General features: G+C 34.4%; 2 protein-coding genes across 3 annotated transcripts in view; both read right to left on the bottom strand.

Moving 5' to 3' along the window:
* Positions 1-3,964: 3,964 nt before the first annotated feature.
* Positions 3,965-6,532, bottom strand: LOC116171382 (protein DEK). The gene is made up of 7 exons (XM_031488196.1): positions 6,240-6,532; positions 5,651-6,031; positions 5,200-5,602; positions 4,708-4,967; positions 4,411-4,656; positions 4,209-4,361; positions 3,965-4,155 (listed from the first exon to the last, which is right to left on the bottom strand). Exons 1-7 carry the CDS (start codon positions 6,273-6,275, stop codon positions 4,141-4,143), a joined length of 1,494 nt encoding a protein of 497 aa, XP_031344056.1. The 5' UTR covers positions 6,276-6,532; the 3' UTR covers positions 3,965-4,140.
* Positions 6,533-9,968: 3,436 nt separating this feature from the next.
* LOC116171391 (WD repeat-containing protein 7) overlaps positions 9,969-12,454 on the bottom strand; it is a 37,287-nt gene continuing 34,801 nt past the window's right edge. For both annotated transcript variants that reach the window (XM_031488214.1, XM_031488207.1), the window contains 2 exons: positions 11,094-11,264; positions 9,969-11,025 (listed from right to left, as the gene is read on the bottom strand). In XM_031488214.1, the coding sequence (XP_031344074.1) occupies positions 10,853-11,025; positions 11,094-11,264 (344 nt within the window). In that variant the 3' untranslated portion in view covers positions 9,969-10,852. The remainder of the gene's footprint in view (positions 11,026-11,093; positions 11,265-12,454) is intronic.

Here is a 12,454-nt window from a genome sequence, read left to right on the forward strand (position 1 = left end):
ACGTCTTGGGATGCTTACGGAAGGCGTGATTTTCTTTCACGATAACGCCCGTCCGCATATCGCTAAAATTATAACGTCACAGATAACGCGACTGAGGTAGGAGGTATTAGAACACCCCCGTCACAGCTCGGTTCTGTTACCCTATGACTTCCATGTCTTTGGACTCTTAAAGAAGGCACTCAAGGGACAGCGATTCCATTTGGACGCTGAAGTCGGACAGGCAGTTTTCACATGGTTCTGCCAACAGCCACAGGAGCGGTATGCCACCAGTATACCGCGTTTTGTGAAGCAGTGGGATGCCTGCTTATGTAGTAATGGCAATTTTGTTTAGCTTAAATGAACCGCTTATATGTAACACCGCTCGAACGTGGAACGGGTGTTCCGTATATAAAAAACCACATTTACGTAACATAAAAAATGCGTTGTTGTTTTGTTTTTTTAATTACTGACATGGATTCAGTAGACACAATTGTGGTAATTTAGCCGTCTTTCTAACTCTACAACTAAAAAAGTTAGCAAAGATTTTGAAAAAAACGAACAGTAATAGGGTAATACCAATAATTAAGGAACAAAAAGTTAGCGGGAAAAGATTTTTGAAAAGAGCGGGAAAAAATAGCGTAGTTTAGACGAAATAACAACAGATGGCCCTGAAACGAATCAGAGGCGTAACATTGAATAAAATGTATTACACATAAGCTTAGAAAATTAGAATAGTGAAAACAGTAATGAAAGAAGAAGCGTTTAGAATGTGAAAAGGAAGATAAAATTGTAAGAAGAGTGCAAGAATCGAAGAAATCAAAAGAAGAGATTTAAGGAAATAAGTAGTACGCCTATGATATGATATTCAAAATGATATAAACAAATTCCTAACCAAAAATCAAAATGAGTAACGCAAAAATAAACTAAAAATGAACCCGTAACAGACTGTATAGAACCGAGCCTGCGGACAGCGTTTTATTACATGTAATTTTTCCACACGTTTTGATGAAGTGTAATGCTGGCAAAAGTATGAACATTATTTAAAATAAAATCAAATATAATAAAATAATGAGCAATTAAAATAAAATAAAAAAATTGATCAATTAAAATAAAAATTAAAAAATAATATAAGATAAAATACAATAAAGTAGAATAAAAAATTAAATAAATATTTTATTTTAATATAGTTTTTAATTTTATTTTATTATAGTTTTTAATTTTATTTTATTTTAGTTTTTAATTATATTTTATTTTACAATATCGTGCGAAAACAACCATTCAAATCTTCCACAATTGTGAGAGGCTGCACACTTAGAGGTAATACAGGAAGACTACCTTCCTAGACCCCCTAAGGCTGCCATCTAGGTCACGGGAGAACCTGACGACCTGGTGGCGGTCAAAGGGCGCTGGGAGGTGCAGAACACAGTTTTCTTCGATATACAGCACGAGAAACCTAGAACATGTATTTACGTTCCTAGCAGTGGTGGCTAGTTGAGTTTTGATTAGGAGGCAACACATCGAGATTTATGAACAACCGTTTATTTTTGCATGCTTACAACTTTGCCAATTTTTGAAATGAAATTTCATGCGAAACAAAAAAATGCACATTTATCTTCACATTCACACAGCTACTGAATCTCAGAGCAGTGCACATCAGCGTTGGCGACAAAATACTAAAGTTCACAGTAGTGAGAGGATGCCCCCAAGGCGGGGCGGGGGTCCTCTGTCGCTTCAATGACAGTGGCTACTATACGTACCGTTGGGGGTATGCGGACGATATATCCATACTAATAACCTGCAAATTTGAGGCTACTCTATGCAGACTGATGCAATCAGCTTAGATTAGCCGAAGAAAACGAAGCTAGTTCTTTACACAAAAAAAAGAAAGGTATAGGGCTATTCAAAGAACACCTCCAATTCCAAGTCAGTGAAATATACAGTCCTTTAACAGTGCGTCAGTCTTTCCTAGCTCATACCTGGTAAAAAATATCAAAAAAACCTTTTGTGCAAATGCCAACTATACATGGTTGCGCATCTACAGAAATTATTTTTGAATGTACACTGGGTGTACCATTTTGACGGTGTCAATAGACAACTGATTTTTTTAATAGAACACCCTATATATTTTAGTTGTTTCGATGTCATTTTTTAACCTATTCACTTTTTGGTTGTTACAAATTATTAATTTTTTTCCGAATAATTTGTCAATAAGCTCTGGTAAATCATAGTGACTTTGATTTTAAAGTTAAGAAATACATTTGATCAATAATGTTAATCTGAACAAAAGGAAACACTTTGGTAATGAGAAAGTGGGATTTAGTAATACAGGGTGTTCACAACAAAATTTCAAAGTGTATTTTTTTTCAAATGGAACTACCACTATTTTATTTCTCTATTTGATTATCTTTTGTGTGCTCTACAATTTTTATAAGGGGTGTCAGGTGCCCCCCGTAGTTTTTGGGTTATTCAATACACACAAAAATAGTTACATTAATTAATTACACATTTATAAACAGGAGTAGGCCGTGATAATAAAAAACCAAAGAATGCGAGACAGTAAACAAGTGCCATAAATTTATGATTGCACTTGCAGCAGATAATTTATTTGTGACTTACTTTCTGGTATTCTTTTATTTTTTATTATCACGCGCTACACCGGTTTATAAACATGTAATTGATTTTTGTGAAAAATATTGAATAACCTAAAAACTATGGGGTTTAGGCAAAGGACACCCTTAAAAAATTGAAGAGCACACAAAACACTATCGGAGAGAGAAATAAAATAGTGGTATTTCCATTTGAAAAAATACCGAGTCAAATCTCAGAAACGGTGGTTCAAACATTTTTTTGACCATGCTACTGGATTCTACGTGAAAATATCTAAAATAGGCATGGGTATATAACATACCAAAAAGTTAAACTTTTCATTTTCATCCTGTATCTCAGAAACAAACTTAGCTAGATTGATTTTTTGGTATTAAAAGTTTCACAACCAAAATAGAACACATGCTACAGCTATATTTTTTGCAGCATCTTTTTATAGCTTGAAATAATGAGAAATTTTGTAATGTTTTACATAATCACAAGAGCGTAGCCATCATTACCTTCTTTGTGTGGATGACTGCTGCCAAAAAATAATGACGAAACCTGCATAGAGCGTTTTGTCACCATTGGAATATGAAAAAGTTGTCGCCCAATTTTTATTACACCCTGTATAACACTAGTAATCTGTAGTACACAATAAACTTAACATTTGGGTAAACGATAGTTAGTTCGAATTGTACTGTTTCTTTATGTACTTCACATACTTAATCCTAGCACTAACAGTCCCTGCTCCATTTATTCGCTTATGTAGATAGTTATTATTCTATTTTATGAAATTATTTATAAAATTATCGAGTTTCAAAGTCTGGAACTTGGTTAACCTTACGCGGATTTTTAAAATGCAAATGCGTGCATAACACATAAAATGTAAAAAACCAGAAACAATTTTGATTTGTGACAATAAAAAACGACACCACCACTCATTAAATGGAAACAATAACATTACTGTAATATTCTTTACTAAAGTTACGTCTCAAATTTATCTCTATACATTATTTAAACCATTTTTTGAATGAAATTTATGCACCAAAAAGCATAAAAAATATTTTATTTTACATATAAATGATATTTACGATAAAGCATAAATATTTAAATTCACAATCTTTCCGTGCAAAAGTAATTTTTGCAAATACGTTTTATTCTGGTGAGAGTGTGAGTTAAAATTAATAAGAACAATATTTATAGACTAGAATGCATTAAGAGAAATATATTAATAATAAATTACCTTCTATAGCACTCTGGGATATAATCTCTATCATAATCTAATTTAGTACGGCACTGTATTAAACAATTACGCGAAATTTAATTCAGTTGACATCTGAACACCTAACAATAGAAAACATCAGTCACCAATATAAAACGTAGGAAATGTAATATTATCTCCAAAATGAAAGTTATTTTAATTTACAGAAACTTTACAACAAATTGCGAGAAATAAATTTATGAAATGCAAGTATTTAATTACTACCAATAATTGAATAGTACAAAATAGAAAATAATTTGTATTTTTGTACTCCACACATTTAGACATTTTTTCACAATACACATTTAATGTATTCATGTGGATATCAACTGTAAAAGAGAGCAATCAGACAATTTGTTTACCATTTACTTGCGTCACTTACCGATTTAACAGTTTCTTTAATAAATTCCTTTTTGTGGGCCAAATCAAAATCTGGATAATGTGCATATACCTGTTTGCAAACGGTTTTCATCGTAATTTCTTCCAGATTTGCACCATCTAGAATTTCTTTCACATATTTCCGGATTTCCTCATCCTGTTAATTCGTTTATCAGTTTTCTTTACAGTAAATAAAGACAACCTACCGTCGGAGGCTGAGAACTTTTGGCTTTTTTAATTAGAGGTTCATCCTCAGATGAGCTGGTATTTCCATCTTCGGCCTCACTCTCCGAACTCGCTTTCCTTTTCTTATTACTAACTTTCTTAGCGGGGATCGGTTTCTTTTCCGTTTCAACTACCGGTTTACGCCCCCTACCTTTAGGTCTCCCTCGACCTTTACTGCTGACAGGTGTGACAATCTTCTTGTTCTTTTTACGTTTCCTTGGCTCCTCCTACAATTTGGTACTTATGACATTTTACTGTCAAAATTTGATTATACTCACATCGCTATCTTCTGACGTTATACTTTCGTCAACAGCACTCACTTCGTCTTCTTCTTCGTCTGAGTTCTGCTTCTTACGTCCAGTCCCTTTTTTACGTTTGGAACCGCGAGACTTTGTATCGCTCGCGTCTGAGGGATGAAATTCTTCGTCGCTTTCACTCGTCGTGTCGTCTTTCAAATTTGTGCGTCTACCTTTACCACGGCCTCCTCTGGAAACGCGTCTCTCGTCACTTGAATATGAGTCATCGTGAGATGAATAGCCTATAAAAATGTGAAACAATTTCGATACAATTGTAGAAATAAAATGAACCAATCACAAAATTGTGAAACACCTACAAAGGGTGTTGCAATGTAATGAATTTGTTACAATTTTTATAAATGTTTCTTATAAGTAATCTACTTTTTTCTTAAATACCCCCTGTAGAAATGCAATTATTACACTTTCAAGCCAAACCACATAAAGACCTTGAAACAAATGTGTGCATCTACTTACCTCGATTATTTGCCCGAACAGCAGCTGTTCGTTTTGGTCTTCCTCCGCCGACAGATTTCCCCGAATCCTTAGGCTCTACTAAGAAATCAACAACTCGCTCGATAATTTCGTCTTTCGCACCTTTTTTATCTAAGTCTAACATTTCACAAATACTTTTTAGCTGCTTTAATTCGAACTTTTTTGCGGAAGCTATCTTCTTGTCGTACTCGTCCGTATTTTTGGCAAAATCAAAACCGTTAAACTTTTTGATGTTCTTCTTAATTAGGGTAGTTTTGCCGGGCGTTTTGAATAATAGGCGATGTAAAAGTTTCAAGTCTTCATTTTTAAATCTAGATATGGAGGCGTCGATGCGAGGTATGTCGCCTAACTGCGTCCCTCTACCTTCGGGTATGTCGATTTGTGACTAAAATGGAGATTATTAACATGTGCGTTTTAAAGGTGTAGGATTTACCTCTTTTGAATCTGCAGAGTTGGCTTCGTCCGTAACTTGATTGGCCTTCTTTTTATCTCGACCTGATTTTTCTACAGGCGACTCTGATTTTGTATCCGGTTTATCCTCATCATTTGTTTCATCTTTTTCATCCTCCAATGGTGGACTACTACTTTTGATATCCTTCTTGTCCTCGACTTTTTCATCATTATCATTTTCCTTTACAGTCTCGTCCTCAGACTTGGCATCAGTTTCTTTATTATCGCTGTTCTCTTTCTCCAATTCAACAGAATTTTCATTCGGTTTCGGGGTCACTTCTTTACTGTCCGCTACTTCGGTCATAACCTTTTCATCAGGTTGTGTACTATCACTTTTACTGTCGTCGGTTTCGGTTTGCTTGACCTATGGTACACATAAAAATGAAATTATTTACCTTTATCAAATAGGACAGCAACGAGTCTCATTCATTTTCCCGCCAATTGAAATAGTGATTACGCCGCCATATTGGAAACATAAAACAGTTGTAAGGCATTTGGAAAGGTTTTAAAGCCGCAAATGGGCGAGAAAAATTATCTCTAAATTAAATAACGACGATTACACAAATATTTACCTCAGAAGACGCACCATTCTCCGATTCACCTGACATATTTTACTTGAAAGTATTTATTCTGCGGTCGCTAAAGCCTAACATAAAGTCACACGCATTGCAGGAATGCCCAAACAAATAACGACCTTGACACTTGAATCACTTCGGGCACTTTTAAATTTTCCTCAAACGCTTAAGTCTAATTGCAGTAATTATACATCGCTCCTTAAGACATTAAAATAAAATACTTAACGAGGAAGCTTTCCAAAAGTGTATTTACAGAAGGCAATCACTTTTTTAGATAAACCAATAGCGTGGTTGCCGGTTGACATATACAAGGTGATTCAATTTATAAGTATGACTTCCGTGAAGTTGGCTACAAAAAGTTTTTATTGTCAACAATCAACTAAAAACACAACATTCTTATTTATTTTATTTAAAATCTGTTCGTCACTCTCGTGAAGTTGACCATGATTTTTCGGAATTTTTTGAAACCGTGAAAGCTGCAATGAAAACACATTTTCGGACAAGAGATAAGATGCATTTGTTCATTTTCGAACGCGTATTTTTCACGCCCAACTTCAAGAAAGTCAAACTACCCCTTTGTTTGCAGAATGGGAATACAGTTGACTTTTATTTCAGTTTGAAGTATGTTTGGTTGCATAACGATCTAGGTAACTAAAAATTTGGAACCGCATTATTTTACCTCAAACATATACATATATTCATATGTCTATGACCTCAAATCGTTCAATTTAAAGTCGATGTACAGATGCACGAACAGACGGACAAGGTATTCCAATAATGTGTTTGCGACATATTCAAATTAATCAAAATTGTTGAGTTTATGTGAATCATCTTCATGAACGGTAAATTTCTGCTAAAGCTAAAGACGTCATCTCGGAAAAGGTGCGACCACCGTAACTGCTCCGCGTCCCGTTTATCACTTTTTATTGGAAACGCAAAATTTAGGTTTCAAAGTTATTATAAAAAAACTGAATTTACAAAGTCAAATGGACAGGGTGGCGAACTAAGAATGCGAGGTACTATATCTGAGAATCTATCCATCGTAGAGGCTTGCGGTAAAAAAAATAATACTAAAACGGCCACGAACAAAACCTGGAAAATATTTTTAAGTTTTTGAAATGGCCGCTAGGGGGCGTAACAGCAATATGGAATCTAAAATAGTGATGCGGTTTTCGCTAGCTTGTATAGGCATCATTTAGCTACTTTTTCATGAAAAAAAAATCAAACCAACGCATTTAATTTTTTTGAGAAAATTAACCATTTCAGTCGGAATGTCGAAAAAAGCCCTCAAGCGGCGATATGTGAAACTAACAAAACTTCAAATATTATAATATGTGTAGCCGAAGAATAACTCTTTTCAATTAACCCGAGTTGGTTAAAATCGACTCAGTCGTTTCGAAAATACAGGGCGTTCTTTACGGAAACCTTTGAATAACCCCCCCCCCCCCCACTTCATTTTTAGAGATACAGGAAAAATTGTCAAACATTCTTATTTGGCCACCCTGTACAATCTGTTTCTGGCTTCTTATTTTAGGTAATATCCAAGATCTATATATCTTGGTAATATCATACCGTTTTCCAGATATATTTTTGGGTTTGGTAGGCTGTAATAGCCTCATTGCTTCTCCTGCGGCTTTTTGACAAATGATTGCTGCACACCCGCTTTGTACAAGAATTTCAAAATTAATCTGACTCAGAGAGAAGGGAAAATTAAGAGGCGTTTTTGTATTGGTCGTATTAAATACCATTTGGGTATACAGTGTGTCCCTGGTGAACGCACCATAGGGAAAGACAATGTATTTTTTCATGAAGGATCCACGAGGTCTTTGAAATTAGCGTTGAATGTACTACTTCAATCTCTTTCTAGCATCAGGCAAGCGCGTTTCCGTACGTACATTGAACTAGGTATAACATCAAATACATATCAAAGGACTTGTGGATACATTAACTCTGTTTACCTATGTTGCGTTCAACCTAGGATACACTGTATATGTACTCCTTCGTTTTTATAGCTTGCATTTCAAAAAAAAATTAAGCAATCTTACACCTTCAAATAACCTAATGTCCAACTCTGCTGGGTTGGGTATATATACATATGCAAAAGGGAGAGAAGGGGCACCTGTCATATCTTTGATGAACCGTCTGCATATGTAGTTAGTGTCCCTGCCATGGTCCTGGTTTCACATTCTGGGTACGGCACAATTGTTTGTATTGTATAGTAGGGCAGCCAAACAAGTGGCTGTTCGCCTACTATAAAAAAACTAAAAAAAGATTTTAGATTTGAATTAAGTCTTCATTCAGTATTTGTTGAAAAACATCTGTTGATACTTCCCTGTGCCTGTGGAGAATTATTTTTTTATAACTTTGCGTTGGAATTTTATCGAGTGCGCGTAAAAAAACAATAGGAAGTTTTAGAGGGGTTTATTCCCCTTCATCTTGACACTTATTCTTCTAGCTATAGTAGGTATTAATTGAAATGAAATTTTTTACTGTTATCACATACTTATAAAATTTTAGGTCATAACTTTGTACGAGACTAATTTATGAGTTATTCGTGTATGTTAAAATTGAACTATTACAAAGGAATATGGCAGTTCCATTCATACTTAGCAAACAGCAAGTGAGCAACAAAATTTTGAATCAGAGTTGGCCCTGAAGGAGAGACATATCGGTCATGTGTAACTATTCAGAGTAGTTTTACTCCAAAAGTGCACTCGCACCTCAAGATGCAGTATGGTGCTTATGGACATACAGTACATGCTTGCCAAACTTATTAACAAACTTGACAATGGCAGTACAAGGATATTATGTTTTTTTAATACTTCAATTCAATCATGGCAGTTTGGGATCATTGGGCTGAGGAACAAGGATAGCACTATCGAAGAATTACGCAAATTAGTAAGAGAGGCGTTTAGTCCATAAGACCTCATACTCCATCTGGAGGTGCGAATGCAGTATAACCCTACCCACTTAAAATGAATGTTGGACTAAACCTAAAATTTCCAGTCTTCTCCGCATTAAAACATTGTTGCTCATACCTCACCGTATGAATTAATGTAAAATTGGGCAACGAACGAACACCTCATAACAAGGGTCAGAAACGAGATATTTTGTATATAATTTAATAGTAACATTATATTTTCACATAAATTAATTTTTTAAATCATATATTTGATAATACCAAATGACTATTATTTTTAATGTTGTACTATTACATATAAATATAATGATTGTACATAATTTAAGAAATTGGCTAGATATATACATACATTCATGAAATAAATATATAAAAGATCATTTAAATATAAATTACACCTATTTGATAATGACAAAAAATTTACGTAAAATAATAATTACATTCACGTTTGAAGCGTTAATAAACAGTATTACTTGATGTGCTTTATATATTTCACATAATTATATTATCCGTCTGTCAACGTCCCTACCACCAACGTAATTTGTATTGAATATAACTCTAATTTACAATTCAATAAAAAATGTGATATGAATACTGCGATTTTGTACATCATACAAATTAAACTTAAATTCATAATTTTTGAAGCACGGCTAATCAAAATTCGCTGAATGTTTAAAGGCGACCTGCAATCATAATGCATCAGAAAGCAATGCACGTTAATTAATAACAAACAATCCAAAATTGCAACTGAGAAGTGGGCGCTACCACAAAATTATTGTTTGCCACGTCAAAATACATCCAAGCAGACACATGGCTTAGGCTTTTAATTAAATTATCTATCTCTTACAAAACTAATAAACAAAGGTTTAGTAACAATTAAAAATTCTATCACAAAATTAAAATATTTACATATTATAATCATTGATTAGACCAGTTATAAAACTAAACCATTCCTACGACTTGGTAAATAGGATGTAGTTTTCAAGTGGTAACATAACATGTTAAGGATACATTCTGGGAAATTTTGGACGTTAACAAAACATTCATGAGTAACCTCCTCTCCAGGCGCTTACACTAAATATTGCTGTGGTACGTGAAAAGGTTTCATAGTTAATTTGAAGCAAATTCATTTATGTCTTACATTCCGTTATTGCCAAAATTTAAGTACAAAACGGTCACCACTTGAAACTCAGTTTATACTATGATTTCATGTTCATATCATAAGATTGGTGAGTAATTGAACACAGAGGCACACACTTTATAACGTTTATAAGGCTAAAATTTCTTTTTTTAAGTGCAGGAATAGAAGGAAGTTCTCACATTTATATGGCTGTAAAACATAAATTGAGAACCGAAAAACGAAATAAATTAATGTTTATAAATAGATATCACACTCAGACTATTTTGACAATAACTAATACCATAGTACTACAAGATTTAAATTATTGTCTCACTCCATAACTAATACGCTTTAACATTTTATATTAAAATAAAACAAGGCAACACTTAACTAAAATTCACATCTCTGGTGTACAAAACAAATTATGTACAGTATATGCTATTATAATCTTTACAATGACAGAAAAAATAATTTTCTAGATAGTTTTAACATCACAACAACAGGGATAAATATATTAAAGATATGAAAGAACAATGAAGAAAAAGGCCACTGACGCAACTGATTGGCCTCATTTTATATGTTAAAACGAGTTTCGGATCCATCCGCTAGCATAAGTGTTACTGTTCGATTATTTATCCATATTAATCTTGCTAATCTCATCGGATTTAAACGAGCCACGTCAGCGATGGGCGCGGTGCTGTATGATTTCACGCACCGTGTCTGCGACGCCCCCAGTCCGAACATACCTACAATGGAATGTCTAAGCAACGCCTCCTTTTTGTTGATGCCATTGAAGAAAAATGACACTACTTACCTGTACTGGTCTGCCAAAAACTAAGCCGATTTTCTCCGCAAGCGTAACTGACTAAAAATTTACCATCTGGACTAAATGCACACGCAGTAATTGGAGACGAGTGTGCATTAATTGATGTGCATTTACCCTGCCTTAATTCGTATAAAGTTAAACTTCCACTGTTCGACCCCACTGGAAAAGAAGAAAAATTGTTAAAAAAAAATACCACTTAACCAAATTTCAATTCCTTTGCAAACCTCCTGTTAGAAGTGGCGCAAGTTTTCAAAAAACAGAAATCCCCAACTAGTTTGTTCACGCATGCGCAAACATTGACTTTATACACTATAGACAAACGGAGAAATAGGGAAAAATGGCAGCCGCTTACTGTAGCGAATCTTTGCGTTAAATAGGCAACTTATTAAATACATTGCAATACACGTACAAATGATGACGTCGAATGGGACGACATATGAACGCAAGCAAATTTATGACGTTTCATTCGTTTAATTTTTGATTCTGTACATTTTTGTTTGAACTACTCTTATAACAGTATTACAAAGACCATTTACAAAATTTAAAGTTCTTAGCAACAATTTAACAGATATGGCCGATGCACAGCGTTTTTTCCTAATTTCAAAGGATTTGTGTAAAATTAATAGTTCCTTGGAGTCATTAAGGTTTGATGTGGTTTTCTGAGAAGCTGTTCACATCGTGGGCAATTAAACTTTTCGATCGCAAAGTAGATCAACTCACACGATTCTGAACGTCGAAGTCTGCGTCGAAGCAAATAACACCCACTCTTTATTGATGATAAAGTATACTAACTTTTTAGTTTAATTTGTTCGAACTATGCTGAATTATATCCTGTAGTGGATTTAGATGCCGAAATCCATTCTTTTAAGGTAGATATTGTGGGCAACACGATATTTTGCCTCCAGAAATTTGTGTGTTGCCAGAGACTTGTAGTATAACTTTATGACAAACTCCTTTTCGTCTTGATGCCATGGAGGTTTAGCTTTATGCAAAATTTGCGTTCTTACTAATCCGCGCTTGTCAATGTCAATACCTGTCACTGTCACTGTGCATGCACTTGTAGGTACAATAATTATTAATGACGTAATAACAACGAGAGTGGCGCTGCGACGATTTGGTGGCCCAGCTCCATACTAACATTTCCAGCTGCATTTGTATTGCCATTTTTTAAGCCTACACCGTTTGTCTATAGTGTGTAAAGTCAATGGCGCAAACTCAATTTTGAAAGTGCGCTTTGGTTTTATTATTGGAAACAAGTATCTACAATCAACTTAAGAAATGATATTTGGAATGCGCCGGTGCAGACACAGATATCATACTGTATATAATATTCAAAAGTAAAAAAATTT

This window comes from Photinus pyralis, unplaced genomic scaffold (genome assembly GCF_008802855.1).
Source record: "Photinus pyralis isolate 1611_PpyrPB1 unplaced genomic scaffold, Ppyr1.3 Ppyr1.4_LG1, whole genome shotgun sequence".
Taxonomy (NCBI): Eukaryota; Metazoa; Arthropoda; class Insecta; order Coleoptera; family Lampyridae; genus Photinus; species Photinus pyralis.

Coding starts and splice junctions, on each gene's coding strand:
- LOC116171382 (XM_031488196.1), bottom strand. CDS start 6,275: ATGTCAGGTGAATCGGAGAATGGTGCGTCTTCTGAG. Junction 6,032..6,239: donor AGAATGGTGCGTCTTCTGAG/GTAAATATTTGT, acceptor TGTGTACCATAG/GTCAAGCAAACCGAAACCGA. Junction 4,362..4,410: donor AAAGTTCTCAGCCTCCGACG/GTAGGTTGTCTT, acceptor ACGAATTAACAG/GATGAGGAAATCCGGAAATA.